Consider the following 17161-nt stretch of genomic DNA (forward strand, 5'->3'; position numbering starts at 1 on the left):
CTGACCTCTAACACTCAAAATTGCGCTGCATTCATCAGACCCTGCTACATTAGTAGCTGTGCACAAATAAGTTCCCATATCAGATTCCTGAAGTCCATTCACTTTCAGAGAACAGGTATTGTCTGTAAGGGTAGCCTGATACTTGTCTCCACTGGTAATCTCTTGTCCATCATGAAACCAGGAAACCAGAATAGGTGGTGACCCATAAACTTTGCACTCCAGTACAGCAGAAGAACCCAGCTGACCGAATGTTTCTTTCAGTTTTCTTGTGAAAGAAGGAGGTATAATACGATCTGCATTTGTTTTAAAAAAAAAATTTAAAAATTACCATACAGGGTCTTAAAATGCAGAAAGTTCTCCATGCGTAAAAAAATGAATGACCTTTCTTTTGCTGTATCTGCGTTAGCATTCTGCTGCTAAGTACCCAAGTATTTGAAAAATAGATGGTTGATTGTTAAGGATATGCTGGAGCTTTCATCCAGAGTTTTTGAGGGACACCTTTTACTTTTGCTGTTCTGTTTCATAAGCAACAATATTGCACCAGCTGTCCAAGAAGACATGTAGATTAAAGCTGAAGAAATCAAGTCCTTTCAATAACTCCTGCCCCTCAGAGGTTAGGTAGGCATCTATTATTGAAGCCTGTCAAAGTAGCATGCCAAGTACTCCTAATATTACACAAGCAATGAGTTTCTTAGGTTGCCAGTCACAACAATCACTTTGCTATCTGAAGGCTTTGTAAAAGAACTAAAGGATCATATGTACTCAAAAAGAGTAGTCAACTAACCTGAAACGTGCACTGAAGCTGTGCAGCTGCTTTTACCAACACTGTTTTTCACCTCAAAAGTATATTCTCCACTGTCTTCTAGTGTTGCATTGAGGATCTTAAGCCCAGATACTTTGTTGAAGAAACTGATTTTATATTTATGGTCAGTGGACAGCTCATTACCATCCTTAAACCACCTAGCAGTAAGCTCTGGTGTGCCATCTACTGTGCATTCCAGAGTACAAGAGTCTCCTGCTGTAACTTTGACTGGGCCTGGCTTCTCTACAATGACTGCAGGTTCTGCAATGAAATGCAAGTCAGAAAAATGTTTAAATCAACAATGCAATAGTTGTTATCATTATAATTAACATTTAAATTTTAAAGAATCTTAAAACACATTGTGTTTTTATTGCATGCTACCAACCTAGCACTTTCACCGTGGCAAAGCATTCCTGAACTCCAGCATCATTTTTTATCTGACAAATATATTTCCCAGCATTGGTTGGTTCTGCATTTCCAATCTGCATAGTTGCAATGTTTTCTGAATAGGAGATCCAAAGATTATCACTTTCTCTAATGATTTCCCCTTTGTCTTTTAACCACAGAACAGAAATGGGCTGTGATCCTTTTACTTCGGCCTGCAGCTCAATTGACTCCCCAACTACGACAGTGAGATCACTCAGCTTCTTCACAAAGGTTGGTGGTGCTATTTAAGAGAAGATATTTAACAGTAAAAAAACACGCCAGGAGCGGAAAAGTAGGAGGAGAACGACAGGAACAAAGAAATGTCAAGAAGGTGCCAATCTTTGTACAAACCTCTTAGTGTTACAGAGCCAATGCAGGTGTCACTTCCGACATCGTTTACAGCTTTACAGTGATATTCACCAACATCTGCAGTATCCACACTAAGAATGTGAATACTAGCTGAGTAGTTCTCAGACATGACCTTATACTTCTTGCTGCTCCGAATTTCTCGTTTGTCTTTATACCATGAAATCTGGAACGGAGGAGTGCCCTGAAGCTCACATTCCAGGTGAATATCAGACCCTTTCAAGGTCTGGACTGGATGGGGCTTCTTGGTAAAAATGGGGGGTGCTGGGAAAAAAAAAAGAAAAGAATTATAGTTTATGTTATCTGAATAAAGTAGATTAAAGAGGACAGATGATTCAAGGAGCCATTCTGATGCCGAATAGTAAAGATAAACAATGGATAAGAAAGACCTCCCACAGAGATCAGAAACAAGCAAGAGATTTGACATCTAGTCAGACAGGTTTTGGCTTCTCTGACAAAAGAAAGTGGGATTTAAGAGTTTTCTGACAAAGGAGGACTTTTACCACTAGAAATGGAAGGAAAGAACTGAGGTTCTGACCTTTTACTCTCAGTGAAGTACTGGTGCTTGCACTACCCGCCGGATTCTGAGCTTCACACGTGTAGTCACCGCTGTCTTCAACACTGAGGTTGTGCATTTCAATGACTGCCACTGAATCCTCAAAGGACATTCTGTATTTTTCACTGGGATGAATCTCAGTTTCACCCTTGTACCAGGTGACTTTGATTTCTGGAGATCCACCTACTTTGCATTCATACTTAATGGAATCGTGCTGTTTCACAAGTTTTGAGGAATCTAGTTTCTTAATAAACCTTGGTGGTTCTGGAAAGCCAAAAAGGGGAAATGATGCTTTAAACTGCACTGATTCTTTGAATAAGCAGGGAGATAAGTAACAAAAACTGTAAACTTTAGGGGCTTAGGGGAAAAATCTGATTTTGCAATGGTTATGGATTTTTTTAGATGATTTTAAGTTGGTCCAAAATCTAGACTAAGAAGCAAACAAGTTCTCTATATGCATTTCAGTTAGTTTCTCCTTACTTTATTGACCCACTGTACCTCTCCTTGTATGTATTCACTACTTATTCTTTAAGAAATATCTTCTTGTAATACGTGACCAATCAAAATGCCCGATGGAAATGCAAGAATCCAACTGTTCAGCCAAGCAACATTAGTAAAAGCATTTCTATTGAGCATTAGAGGAACTGCTTTATATCTTAATATGTGACTAATAATTAATATAGTGAATAAATGTTTCTGCATTATAACCTCTCACACATTTAATGCAAAACCAAACATAAAGTTGCATGTAAGGAATAAAAGTTAAGGAGCTTATGTAGCAAACAAAAGAGCTTCAAAATAATCATGCTGAAAAGACTTATGAGATGACTGGTATTATAGAAGTTGGTGTTAAATGTCCTGTGACTGAAAAGTAAACCAGATGGTTACATTTTGTTCCATAAGTAGAGGAAAGGAGTGGAGGTTTGACACTTTTCATCAAAAGTACCGTGTGGATGTTTAGAATCACAAGACTGAATGCCCGTGGATCAAAGATATAACTAGTAAAACTAAGAGGTGGCAACGTGGGCACAACAAACAAATCTCTTTGCAAAACAGGATGAAGTGCCACTTTGCGCATCTGTCTGTAAAGTGTAGGAAGAATATCTATTTTATTGTGGGTTACTTCAACCTGTGGGTCAATTGCAGAACATCCTGTGTTGTTAGTAACAAAACTTCCTTAGAGTTTCTAAAAATATAAATAATGGCTCGTTAACATCGGGACTCTTGGAACCTTAGCAGTTTACTATCAGATTTCAATTTGAGAGGAAGTTGATTATCTATCTGCATATTAACAGTTGCTGAGTAGTTACAGTCTAATTCCACTCCTTTCAAAAAATGAGGATATACATGTTAGTAAGGTATATATTTAGAATGTAAAGTAGTTTCTAGAACATAAAGCAATTGTTAAAACTATGGATTGGGAATATTAGATGTTAAAGTGAGAAAGTTAACAAAAAACTGGGAGTTTTTCAAGGTCAATTGAAAAAAAAAGATATTAATTCTACAAACAAAAAGTTGCATGCCATAGAAGTGAGACAGCATATACTCAAATTGAACATAATGCAAATCAATACATACAAAGAGATTGTGTTTCCAAGCTCTATAGAAATTGACTGAAAACAACAAACATCACTAATTTAACAGCCCTGGGGAAACTGTACAAATTCCAAAGGACTGAAGTGACTGTAAGTGTAAACTCAGGATCAAAAATAAAATAATCCTGAAAAAAAACCCCAGGATTTTATGAATAAAGATTTGAAGGGTAAGAAAATAAATAAGGTCATTGAAAGCAATTTTCAATGTTTTCAGTCTGTGAAAGAGCAAAACTATTTGCAGGAGCTGCACACCCAGTACAAATACTTTTAAGCCTCTTAAGTGAGCTGAGTTTCTGTCAGTTTCTTTCTCTCCCATGGGCAACCTAGTGAATGTCACTGCTGGAGAAAGACTTCAGAAAGTTAGATTTTGCTGGCCAACATGACCATTCATAAAGACGCAAGAGGGTACTAAGTGAGAGTTAACATTTCAATGGAAGAATCCCTTTGATAAGAAAAATCACACACTATACCAGATCAGAAGAAAGATGAATAAGTATTTAAGTATAACAATAATATTTAAGTGAAATGAGACATCTTAATGTAGCCTCTTGTAAAGGTTGTTAATTGCACGTCTCTATTCAGGACTGTGTTTTCCAGTGTATCTTGCAAAGAAAAGCCTTACGAACACTAAAGCCCACAGCAATACCTTGTACAGCCAGCTGAGCTGCGCACGCGTCCTTTCCAACACTGTTGCTTGCAGTACATGTGTAGAGTCCAGCATCTCCTTTACCAACTTTTAGGACTGTCAAGCTGGCTGTGCTTTCCACGAGTGTCATTTTGTAGTTGCCACCAGGACGAATCTCTCTGTTGTCTCTGGTCCAAGTAATCCTCATGGGAGCAGAACCAGTCACATGGCACTTAAAGGTTGCACTTTCCCCTAGTGCCACATCGATAGATACTGGCTTGATGTCAAAGAAGGGAGGTTGTAGTTGTTCTGCAAAGAGGAAAGCATGGCGGAGCTCATCACCAAGCCCTCCTCACCACTCCATGCCCATCGTCCCTTGCCACCGTACAAAGGGTAGAGTGGGAAAAGGTGGGGGGAAATAAGAGAGCAAAGACATAGAAAATTCTTCATTAAAATATGAGCCACAAACCTGTGAGGAGAAGTTTGGCACTGGAAGATGCAGTCCCCAGAGCATTTTGGGCTGAGCAAGTATATTGGCCACAGTGAGCCATACTAGTTTGCAAGATTTGGAGAGTCGCAACGTTATTTAAGAAGGCTGATTGCATGTTATCACTGTCGCTTAAGAGAACCCCATCCTTGTACCAAGACACCTGGATAGGCTCTGAGCCATTTATACGGCAGTCAAATGTCACTGGGGCACCAACCACCTCCTGAATATCTTTTAGTTTTCTGGTGAATGTAGGGGGAAGTTGACGTTCTGTAAAACAATAATAATCACCACTATCAGTAAGAAGCCATCCTGTCAACCTAGAATTAATTAACTTTGAAATTAATAAGAACCCCTTCCTGTAGGCGAAAAAGAGTTCCTACAAACTACCCAGAAAAGAGTGGCCCTTGGCCCATCACCTTTAACAACAAGCAAAGCTGTGGAGGTGGCGAAGCCGATGCTATTTTCTGCTTTGCAGATATATTCTCCAATGTTGCTATCCTCTACAGTGGAGAATGCCAGTGTTGCCACATTGTTCTTGAAGTGCATTTTGTAAGCTTGTGTTGATCTCAGCTTGGTGTCATCTTTATACCAGGACACCTTGATTTCTGGTGAACCACCAATCTGGCATTTTAAGATCAAGGGCTCGCCAACCTTCACCTCCACACGGTCCAGATGTGTGACAAAATAGGGTGGTTCTAGGGAAGGAGAGAGCATGGTGAGCATAGACAGAGCATCACTGGGGTGGGTGCCTTAGGGGAATCAGGGTTGAGGCATACCTAAGATGGACACAAGGCTGTGGCAAACATCCCCACCCGCCTCATTTGCCACCTCACAGGTGTATTCGCCTTCATCATTCTTGGTGCTGTTGAAGATTTCAAGAATGCCAGATTTTTCAGTAGTTGTAACACTGCAGTGTGGGGACTGTGCAATGGGCATGCCATTTCTTTTCCAGGTGACAGAGATGGGAGGGGTGCCTATGTAGCTGCTTTCCAGCACAATGGACTTTCCCTGCTCCACACTGAAATCACTTAATTTCTTCACAAAGACTGCAGGCTCTGTGAGGAGGTATAAATCAATAGTGAGAGGGACAGAAGTGGAAGAGATGCAGGCAGACCGTTAATGAAGACAACTGTGCATTCATGCACACACTCAAACACACCTTTAACAAAGAGTTGGGTTGTACATGAGGTACTGCCAGCATCATTTGTGACCACACAGGCATAGTCCCCGCTGTGGCCTGGCTCCACGTTGTACAGCTGCAGCTGTGCCATAGATTCTTTGAAAGAGATGGAGCAGTTGCTGTCCGGCACCAGCTCCCTGATGCCTCGAAACCAGGTCACTTTGAAGGGAGCACTACCCTTGATGTAGCTGGTAAATGTTACACTTGATCCAGGCAAAACTTCCTGGGGATCAGGTGTCTTCACAAAAGAAGGTGGTTCTAAAGATCATGCAAAGAAGTGAAAGAGGGAAAAAGATGTTAATAGGAGAGTTTCTGTGGGGAGGAAAACTGGAACAGGTTTGAGTCAAGAAAAAAAAACCCACAGGAAAAATCCCCCAAAAAACAAACATGAAAAAGAAACCATGAGAAAGCAGAGGGGAGAAAGAGAAGAAGGAAGAATAATTTTGGTGAAAGTACTGTAGTATCCTTACACTGACCTTGTACAGTCAAGAAGGCACTGCATTCATCAGATCCAGCCACATTGGCTGCCACACAGGTATATGTCCCTGTATCTGTGGCATCCAGAGCATTCAGCTTCAAAGCACAAACATCATCCAAGAATGAGATTTCATATTTTTCTCCACTAACAATCTCATTCCCATCTTGAAACCAGGACACAGATATGGGGGATGTGCCAGACACTTTGCACTCCAGCAGCACTGAGGATCCCAGCACCCCATTTGTTTCTTTTAATTTTCTTGAGAATGAAGGAGGAACAAGACGATCTAAGTAGGACAGGGAAGAAGTACAGGAAGAGAAAGGTTGGTTTTGGCTTTTTTTTTCAGTGGAAAGAAAAGGGGGAAAAATAAAAGCTTCCTTTAAAGACAAATGTGAACAACAAAGATATAGAGCTGACCTGAAACATCAACTGAAGAAGTGCAGCTGCTGTCTCCCACTTCATTGTGCACCTCAAAAGTATATAAGCCCCTGTCTCCCCTGTCTGCAGAAAAGACTTTCAAAGTGGATACATTGTTGAAAAAGGTAATTTGGTATTTGCGGTCACTCCTTAGTTCTCTGCCATCTTTGTACCACTTGGTAATAAGTTCAGGTGTTCCTCCTACTTTGCACTCCAGGGTAAAAGGATTACCAGCCATTACTGTGATTGGTTCAGTCTTCTCTAAGATGACTGCTGGTTCTGAAATAGGAAGATCTGTGTGTCACCAAGAAATCTACCCTCAAACTAGTGAGCAGAGGACATAAGCAGAGAACAAAGGCAATTTTGCAAGCTGTAAGATATAGTATCTGTGAAGTAGGCTATACCCACCTAGGACTTGTAAAAAGGCAGAGCACTCCCGCATGCCAGCATCATTTTTGATCTGACAGATGTACTTCCCAACATCAGCTCCCTCTGCACTGGCTATCTCAAGAGTTGCTATGTTGTCCATAAACCACATTTGAACATTTTCACTCTCCCTAATAACTTCACCCTTATCCTTGAGCCAGACAACAGAAATTGGAGGGGATCCTTCCACCACTGCCTGCAGAGCTGTTGGCTCCCCGATGAAGATTGCAGTGTCACTCAGCTTCTTGGCAAACCGTGGGGGTTCTGATGGCAAAAACAAGGAGGCAGAGGACAGTTAATCATACATGCTTGCTTGAAAGAGGGACAGCAAGAAAATCAAGAAAAGAGGGCAGTGATGTTGTTGAGCCTCTAGCATACAAACCTTTGAATTTCACTGGGCAAGTGCAAGTGTCGCTTCCCACCTCATTCATAGCTTTGCATTGATATTCTCCAGTATCTTGAGATTCCAGATTGAGAATATGAAGGCTGGCAATGGAGTGTTTTGCTGTCACCTTGAATTTCTTGCTGCTCCTGACCTGCCTTCGGTCCTTGAACCAAGCCACCTCAAAGGGTGGGGTCCCTGCTATCTCGCACTGGAGGATAACATCTGAGCCTTTAAGAGTCTCCACAGGGCTTGGCACTTTGCTAAAAACAGGTGGTTCTATAAAAAAAGAATCACATCATAATGTGTGAGCCTACTTCTCTGGGTGGGTTCCTGGAGAGTAGCAGGAGGCAACATATTCAGGAAGAGAGCCTACATTTATTCTCGTAAACACATATTTAACTTTTAAATATGTGGCCTGACCTCTAAAAAATCCCAGCAGTCCAAAGAACAGAAAATGTGACACTTCTGCACCTGTTTGGAGTCAGTGCTTGGTGCCCCTCCCCAAAACCACTCTCCCTGCTCTCCGGGATCACATTCCAGCTTTCCTCCCCACTCTTTCTAATCACGAAAGCTACAATCAGTGAGACTCAGCTACACAGCCTCCTCTTCCGTCTTAAATTGTATTCCTGTCAGGATCACCGCGTATAAAGAGGAGGCAGAGGGATGGCTGAAAAGTATTTCCAGCTCCTCACCATGGCTGGTGTTCTATCTAGTCCTTGTGATTTGAAAACCTTGCTTTGTTCAGCTTTCAATTGACTTAAGCGGAGAGACAAGGGAACAGCTGCACAGTGCTCAACACCCACCACAATTTCCTGCCTAATCTCTGCTGCATAAACACCGCAGCATTTCAGTGTGAGACCAGATGGAGAGACACTGTCCCAGCAGCCACCAACGTCTGCAGCAGCAGCTCCCTGTCTGAGGGACGTGCAGCTGGGAGCAGGGACTGGTAGCCGGGGATTCTGGCTGCGTGTGAAGCCACACTGCTAACCTTTCACTGCGACTGAAGTGCTGCAGCTGGCTGTGCCGGCAGAGTTATGGGCTTCACATATGTAATCCCCAGCATCTTCAGTGTTGGCATCTGGAATGGTTAGCATCGCCACGGAGTCTACAAAGGACATGTGGAGCCTGTCGCTCGCCTGGAGTGCCTGATCATTTTTATACCACACGATTCTGATCTCTGGTGTGCCACTGATTTTACATTCAAGTTGAACTGTGTCCCCTTGCTTCACGAATCGCAAAGCTTCAGGCTTCTTGATGAACTTGGGAGGTTCTGCAGAACAGAATAAATATGTAGAGAATGACAGGATACCTGTTTGCCATGTGAAATCTACAGTGCTGAGCGAAAGTTCTGGGAGGCACAAGAGTACTGTGGAACAACAAAGTAAGATTGCTACCGCAGCTGGATGCATTCCCACCAGAATTTCCTCTCAAGGAAAGACAGAAGATGGAAAAAAGAAAGCAAAGACAACAACTAAAACTATCTTCTGCCAACTATGGACCCTGTTGCATCAGACAGATGAAGTTATAGAAAACATACAAAGACGGTTGCTCCATCCAAGGGAAATTTTGCTGTTACCTTTGAGGGGTAACAGGTTCGCAGGCCAGCATGAAAAATTTGACAAGTCTTTCATCCCCAGGAGCAACAGAAACACGGTAGGGATAGTTTCACTCGCTTACACATATTTAAAGTATATTTCTGCATGAAGAAATTAAGTGATGCATAGTCTAGATTAAGACAACAATTCAAAATTGAAATCTTTAGCAAAGTCAAAAGAGTTCGCTGGCAAACAACGGCAAGATACTGTATTTACTTATCACTGTGTTCCACATAGTAATTACTATGACTGAATACCACAGAGACTGTCGCTAACCACTAAAGTTAAAAGCAGTGTGAGTGCAATTGTACCTACAAAAAGGTTCACAAAGAGAGAGATTTCGCAGGCACAGAAGGTTTCTACTGTTACATATTATGATGGGAGGTCACTTCATGGTTTGTGTCTGCTGCCTGGAAAGCTACTTTCTGTATATTTCTGAACTAGAAATGGTAGAAGATGAGACAAAAAAGTCTCTTTACCCAAGAAAAAGAAAACACACAAACAAAGGTGATTTAGTCTTAATACCTTTGACACTGAGTTGGGCTGAGCAAAAGTCTTTCCCAGCTTCATTACTAGCTTGGCAAGTATATTGGCCAGAGTCTCCTTTACCCACTCTGAGCACTCGAAGGTGAGCTGTGTTGTTTATAAATGTAATATTGAAGTTTCCTCCAGTTCGAATCTCCCGACCATCTTTGGACCAGGTTATGTGTATTGGCTGGGCACCCGTAACACGACATTCAAAGTCAGCACTTTCTCCAAAAGGCACATCAATAGATTCTGGTTTGGTGTCAAAGACAGGTGCTTGCTTGGGTTCTAAAAGCACAAGAAAACTATGTAATACACCTCACAAAAAAGTTAATCCAACACATAGATACCATCGCATGCATGACATGAGAGAGAGGAGCCTGTGATCCAGGCAAAAATTTTGTAAGCCAACACACCTGCCACTGTGAGCCTAGCACTTGTGGTGGCAGTGCCCACAGAATTGGTGGCTGTGCAGGAGTACTGCCCAGTATGATTCATCTCGGTTCGCACTAGTTGCAGCACTGCAACGTTATCTACAAAGGATGTGTGCACATTGTGGTCATCACTCAGTGGTACCCCATCTTTGTGCCAAGTAACAGTAATGGGTTCTGAGCCATTGAGCCGACACATAAATTTAAGGGGTAAACCAGCAGGGTGCTCGATGTCCTTTAACTTTCTTGCAAAGGAAGGTGGTCGTTTGCGCTCTAGAAGAAAGCAAGTAAAGGATAAATAATCCCCAGTAAGCAATTTTTTTATAGTTTTGTGAGAGAAAAAGAATTTTATCAAGCTAATATAAAATCATCACCTTGAACTGTTAAGAGAGCCTTTGTAGATGCAATTCCTACACTGTTTTCTGCCTTGCAGATGTATTCTCCAGTGTCATTGCTAACCACTTTGTTGAAAATAAGTGTAGCAACGTTGTCTTTAAAGAACACTTTGTACTCAGGAGTAGACCTGAGTTTTGTGTCACCTTTGTACCAAGACACAGTTATTTCTGGTGTTCCAGCAACGCGACATTGCAATGTTGTATAATCCCCAACTGACACCTCAAGAGGTTCCAAGTGTGTAACAAAATAGGGAGGTTCTAAAAAAGAGAAGCAATTAGATAGGGTCATTGTAGTGTCAGGCCTTGGAAAGCATATATTTGAAAAAAAGGCAAGAAAAAGAAGCAAAGGGAGCACACACCTAGGGTAGAGACTACAGCCTCGCAAACATCTCTTCCCGCCTCATTTTCAACATGGCAAGTGTATTCTCCTGAATCTTCTTTGGTGCTGTCAAGTATTTCCAGGATGCAGGATTTCTCTGTGGTGGTGATGCTACACTTCTGAGACTGTGTGATGGTGTGGCCATTCTTCTTCCATGTCACAGAGATGGGGAGGCTGCCTGTGTAAGTGCCCTCCAGGATGATGGGCTTGCCAGGTTCCACGTACTGATCACTCAGTTTCTTCACAAAGACAGCTGGCTCTAATGAAAGGTAAGAAGTCACAAATGTTGAACACAACATGCCAAATGGAGAGAAGGAAAAAATATTTTAAGGTAAATAGAGAGATCTATCTTTACAAACCTTTTACTGTAAGGTGTGTTGAACAATTTGCCCTGCCAGCATCATTAGTCACTAGACAAGTATACTCTCCACTTTGGGGAGGAGTTACATCAAATAACTCAAGCTCCACAACGGACTCCTCCAAGTAGATATTGCATTTGTCCCCTGGCACAAGCTCATTGGCCCCTCTAAACCAGTTGACCTTAAAAGGAGGGGTTCCTCTGACAACACATGTGAAAGTGATGCTTGTGCCTGGCAATACATCCAGAGGCTCTGGTGTCCTCTCAAAAGATGGTGGCTCTAAACACACAAGAGAAAAAGAGAGATGAGACAGGTTGCTGCAGCATAACTCTGGCATTTCCACACACTACTGAAGACAAAGAGCAAAATCTTTATTTTTCAGTCAATAATTTTCCCCAAGAATATTTACAAGAGACCGCAGGCAATTTCAAAAGAGAAAGAGAAAAGAACAGCTCAGAGAGCTTCCTGACTATCATATACTGACCTTGTACAGTCAATACAGCACTGCATTCATCTGAACCAGCTACGTTGGTAGCTTTGCAAGTGTAAGTTCCAGTATCTGAGTTGCTCAGTGAATTAACTTCTAAAATACAAAGGTTATCTGAAAAGGAGATTTGATGTTTTTCTCCATTGACTAACTTAAGTCCATTTTGAAACCAGGCAACAGAAATAGGAGGTGAACCTGACACTTTACATTCCAGCAGTGCTGATGAACTCAGAACACAGGGGGTGTCCTTTAGTTTTCTTGTGAAAGAAGGAGGAATGATTCGATCTGCATAAGAAAACATAATAAATCCAAGGTTAGAGAGAAAATGAGGAAAGGAATGGAAGAAAGGACAGAGAACATGACCAAACAAAAGCTTTTGTAAAAGATAGAAGACAAGATACCCAACCAACCTAAAACATCAACTGATGCTGTGCAACTGCTTTTCCCCACGTCGTTTTGCACTGCAAAAGTATACAGTCCACCATCTTCCTTTTCTGCATCCATAATTTTAAGTGTAGATACGTTATTGAGGAAAGTAATTTTGTATTTTTGGCTGCTGGTCAGCTCTTTGCCGTCCTTGAACCACCCAGTGGAAAGCTGTGGTGTGCCTGCCACTTTGCACTCCAAAGTACAGGCATCTCCTACAGTAACTCTCATTGGCTCTGCTTTCTCTACAATGACTGCAGGCTCTGGAAGGAGAGATGGGTAATGTATATGGTGAAAACAGGATTTGATTAGTACTAACTATAAGCATTATAGCAGTATAAGATGGAGTTTACACATTTGATGCTAAAGAAATTTCAGTTTGTTAGAGTGGAATTTTTTCAGCTGGTTTTTTCCATCCTTTCTTCTACCCCAAACTGGAAGTTTCAGATGCTCTAAAAAATTAAGTACAAATATTTTAATCTCCTAAGAGAAAAATGCAACTGCCTGTCCCTCTCCCACCAGGCATGAGTGGTTCCTTTTACTCCTATCCCTGAAAACTGGAAATATGGAACCTGACTGCTGCTTGTTGGGCAGAGAATGATTCTCTGTTTTGACTGTTTTAAACTCAGGGGCATAAGCAGAGTATACAGTTGACACTAAATAGCCAAGTTTCTAACTTTAAAAAACCCCCAAACTTTCATGAATTTGTGCTTTTTACCAACCTAGAATAGTCAAGGTAGCCATACACTCGCGACTTCCAGCATCATTTCTGATCTGACAGGTGTATTTTCCAGCATTGCTTGTCTCCGTGTGCACAAATTGTAAAGTTGCAATATTTTCCATAAATGTGATCTTCGTGTTTTCACTTTCTCTAATAATTTCCTCTTTGTCTTTAAGCCACTGCACAGCAATTGGCTGGGAGCCCTCCACTTTTGCTTGTAACTCTACTGGTTCACCAACCACAACAGTAACGCTGTTTATTTTAGTCAAGAATTTTGGTGGTTCTGAAGAAGAAATATGCAGTTACAGTAAATACTCACAGTGTTTTCTTAAAGAAGAGCAATGCAGCATCCTTGGGAGCACTGCAGAAGGCACATGTATCAATACTTTACCTTTCAGTTTCACAGCGCAAAAACAAGTGTCACTTCCTACATCGTTCTGTGCTTTGCACTGATATTCACCAACATCCGCAGCTTCAACATTAAGAATGCGAACACTTGTCTGGTAGTTTTTGGCTGTAACCTTGTACTTCTTACTACTGCGGATTTGTCTCCTGTCTTTGTACCAGGCAACGTCAAATGGAGGTGTTCCTGAAATCTCACATTCCAGGCTAACCTCAGATCCTTTGACAATGTCTACTGGAGAGGGTTTCCTGCTAAAGACAGGAGGTTCTAACAAGGGAAGAGAGGAACATTTTTAGAAAGGAGTCTAGAGCTATTTGGCCAAACAAACAGTTTACTGATACCAGCTTCTAAACAATGAAACTGCTGAGAATATCTTCAGAAGGGGCAAGGGCTTCCCTCATTTTCTGGGCACATTATGAAATTAACTTGCCCACAGGTGAGCATTCAGAGCCCTTAGCTCCTCTGTATAAAAGGTAAACAGCAGGGTGACCCTTGGCAGAGAGGGTACAGGTCTCAGTAATCTGCCATACACAGTGTAAAACTGACACTAGTCAGTTTATATCTGTTCTTTTCCTTCATATTTCAGATCCTTTATATAGAAATCCCCACTATGATCTGTCTTGGACATTTAAAATTTAGAACTGGGGAACAACTAGCTTAGAACTTTTCTGCATTAAGAACATCATCCTTGTTCGGGCATTGGCAAGGAGGATGAGGGGCATCAAGAAACAAACATGACATGAAGAAAAGGGCAATCCTGAAATAAGAAATTAAACTCATGTCCCTGTGGATTTCCAAGGGGTACAACCACCAGAGGAAAAATAGGATGCAATCAGAGAACAAGAGAACAGCTAACCTTTCACTGTGACTTTGGTGCTACAGCTGGCCTTGCCGGCAGGGTTGTGAGCTTCACAGATGTAGTCACCGCTCTCATCAGTACTGAGATGATTCATTTCAAGCACGGCCACAGAGTCAATGAAAGACATCCGGAATTTTTCACTGGCAACAATTTCATGGTCATTTCTGAACCACACTACTTTCATCTCTGGAGATCCACTTACTTTGCACTCAAGCCGGGCTGAGTCACCCTGCTTGACTACTTTTGTTGCCTCTAGCTTCTTAGCAAACTTGGGTGGTTCTAAAAAAACCAAAAAAGCGTGGTCAGGAAGGTCTGAATTAATACTGGAAAGAAAATATGGGGAAAAAGAGCCAAAAAAATATGGGTTGCAAGCACAAGAAAGGGAATTCACTTGGCAGTGTATCAAAGATCACTGGAGTGGGTTTGGCAAAAAGGAAAGAGAAGAAAGAGACAAAAAGACTGCAACACATCAAGAAAGAGTGCACACCTGTTACCATCAATGTTGTAGTGCAAGAATCACTGCCAACGTCATTTGAAACGTGGCAAGTGTAGTGCCCAGTCCTAGAAGTATCCACTGAATAGAGGGTTAAGAACCCGGTTGAACCTTCAATCCCAATGAAACAAGTTGGACCAGATACAAGTTCTAAATCTTCTTTGAACCACTTTACTGTAAAGGGTGGTGTTCCTTTTAGTGTGGTCTTAAACTCCACTGTGGAATCTGGGATGGCTTGTTGGCTTTCAGGTTTTACTAAGAAGCTTGGTGGTTCTGAGTTTTTAAGAAAAAGAAATACTCAGTTACATCAGAAATGTCTAAGAATGAAGAAAATTAGTAAGGCAAGCATGGAGACCAAGTTTTTAGTATTTACATCAAGATATATGAGTGTTATGTTAGGACAAGATTTAAGGTGTTTTTCCAGCATCTATCACAAATAAGAAGTATTAAAAGAGTTTCAAACCTTTCACAGTCAGGACAGCACTGCAAGAGTCGTTTCCAGCAACATTAGAGACACTGCACGTGTAATTTGCACTGTCTGCCAGCTCTAGATTAGCAATCTCAAGTGACATAGTGTTCTCATGGCACAGACTTCTATATTTTGCACTGTCAGTTATCTCTTTTCCATCCTTAAACCATTTTGCAATAATGGGGAGTGACCCAGAGACTTTGCACTCCATTTGGATAGAAGATCCCAGAACGGTATCCTTTTTGGTTAGTTTTTTGATAAATACAGGAGGAATTGATTGATCTGCCCAACACAAGAAATGGTAAAAACACATCGGTTAACTTCTTGCTTAGCTTTCACAGAAATTATTATTTTTTTTCATTCCCTCCCTGTATTGGCAAATTTCCCATATGTCAATACAAACCTAGCACAGTCAGAACAGCTTCACAGGTGCTACTTCCAAAGTCATTTTCAACCTTAAAACTGTATGTACCACTATCCTCCTTTGATACAGGTTCAATCCTGAAACTGGCCACATTGTTTTCAAAGGTCATTGTGTAGTATCTACTGGGCAGGAGCTGTTTGCCATCTTTGTACCATCTTATTCGGAGCTCTGGCGTCCCAGCCACAGCACACTCCAAAGTCACAGGGTCTCTTTCAGTGACTTTAAGCGATTTAGCCTTTTCTATGATCTGTGCAGGCTCTGAGGTATAAAGAGTATAAAAACAGTTAGCTATGTAGATAGGGGACTGACTTTCAAATAGTCATCAAGGTCACACCTTGTACACACCTTGTACAAAAAGCAAAGCAAAACACTTCTCCAAGCCAGATTCATTCTTGGCCTGACAGGTGTATCTCCCTCTGTGGCTGAGGTCAACATTAGCAAGCTTCAGTGTGGCCACGTTGTTCTCAAAGGTAATATGGTGATGCTCATCGTCTTCTAGTATTTTCTCATCTTTTATCCATGACACAGATAAGGGTTGAGCACCTGCTACGATGCACTGAAAGAATGCATCACCTTTCAAAATGCTAGTGACGTTCTCCAGCTTCTTGACGAAGGATGGTGGTTCTGTTGTGTGAGTTTGGTTTAGAAGAGAAGGCAGGGAAAGGGAAGAGGGGAAAGAGAGATCATATAAAGTAATCCTAGTCACTACAGTTTAGCTAGGCAATATAATGTTTGAGGTACGCTTCCTAGAGGACTGACCTTTCAAGCTGAGCCTTGTGCTGCAAGAACAGCTCCCACCTTCATTTGATATAATACACTGATATTCACCAACATCTGAGACATCACAGTTAGTCACATTAAGAGTAAATACTGATTCTTTGGTGAAGATAGCATATTTCTTGCTGCTGAACATCTCCTTATTGTTCTTCAGCCACTTCACCTCAAATGGAGGAGTACCAGTCACCTCACACTCTAGTGTGGCCTCTGAGCCCTTCACTACCTTGGTGGGACTCAACTCCCGAACAAAGGTTGGAGGCTCTATAAAGAAGAATGATAATAACCTTTAGTAGATAGTAACCTTAAACAGTTTTGAGGGGAGAAGAAGTATCTCCTACTTCCTCATCCCAGATATGTGACATAGACGACAAGATGTTCAAAACTAACCTTTTACTTTCAGCTCAACGCTGCAGCTCTCACTACCTGCATCATTGTGGGCTTCGCAAACATAAATCCCACTATCTGCCACTCTGGCTTGAGTGACTTTCAAAGTGGCTAATCCATCTATGAAGGAGATGCCGTACTTAGCCTGGTCAGTCACTTCATTCCCATCCAGGTACCATGTAATGTGGATCTCTGGTGTGCCTACTACCTGGCACTCGAAAGTGGTGGACTGTCCTTCACGCAAAGCTATTACAGAAGTTGGCATCTGAATAAATCTGGGGGGCTCTA

General features: G+C 41.6%; 1 protein-coding gene across 1 annotated transcript in view; it reads right to left on the minus strand.

Annotated features, from left to right (window-relative positions):
- TTN (titin) overlaps window positions 1-17161 on the minus strand; it is a 239103-nt gene that overhangs the window by 162312 nt on the left and 59630 nt on the right. The window contains exons 57-87 of the mRNA XM_039387980.1: window positions 16877-17158; window positions 16472-16750; window positions 16058-16336; window positions 15692-15970; window positions 15283-15570; window positions 14814-15092; window positions 14324-14605; window positions 13456-13734; window positions 13066-13347; window positions 12328-12606; window positions 11915-12202; window positions 11431-11709; window positions 11052-11330; window positions 10672-10950; window positions 10283-10570; window positions 9867-10154; window positions 8735-9016; window positions 7744-8022; window positions 7344-7625; window positions 6936-7214; window positions 6517-6804; window positions 6020-6298; window positions 5637-5915; window positions 5277-5555; window positions 4840-5127; window positions 4392-4679; window positions 2133-2414; window positions 1580-1858; window positions 1188-1469; window positions 785-1063; window positions 6-293 (exon numbers count right to left, since the gene is read on the minus strand). Coding sequence (XP_039243914.1) covers window positions 6-293; window positions 785-1063; window positions 1188-1469; window positions 1580-1858; window positions 2133-2414; window positions 4392-4679; window positions 4840-5127; window positions 5277-5555; window positions 5637-5915; window positions 6020-6298; window positions 6517-6804; window positions 6936-7214; window positions 7344-7625; window positions 7744-8022; window positions 8735-9016; window positions 9867-10154; window positions 10283-10570; window positions 10672-10950; window positions 11052-11330; window positions 11431-11709; window positions 11915-12202; window positions 12328-12606; window positions 13066-13347; window positions 13456-13734; window positions 14324-14605; window positions 14814-15092; window positions 15283-15570; window positions 15692-15970; window positions 16058-16336; window positions 16472-16750; window positions 16877-17158 — 8742 coding nt within the window. The remainder of the gene's footprint in view (window positions 1-5; window positions 294-784; window positions 1064-1187; window positions 1470-1579; window positions 1859-2132; window positions 2415-4391; window positions 4680-4839; window positions 5128-5276; window positions 5556-5636; window positions 5916-6019; window positions 6299-6516; window positions 6805-6935; window positions 7215-7343; window positions 7626-7743; window positions 8023-8734; window positions 9017-9866; window positions 10155-10282; window positions 10571-10671; window positions 10951-11051; window positions 11331-11430; window positions 11710-11914; window positions 12203-12327; window positions 12607-13065; window positions 13348-13455; window positions 13735-14323; window positions 14606-14813; window positions 15093-15282; window positions 15571-15691; window positions 15971-16057; window positions 16337-16471; window positions 16751-16876; window positions 17159-17161) is intronic.

The sequence above is a fragment of the Pipra filicauda genome, unplaced genomic scaffold, assembly GCF_003945595.2.
Source record: "Pipra filicauda isolate LSUMZ 115617 unplaced genomic scaffold, ASM394559v2 scaffold5_size6683894_pilon, whole genome shotgun sequence".
NCBI lineage: Eukaryota > Metazoa > Chordata > Aves > Passeriformes > Pipridae > Pipra > Pipra filicauda.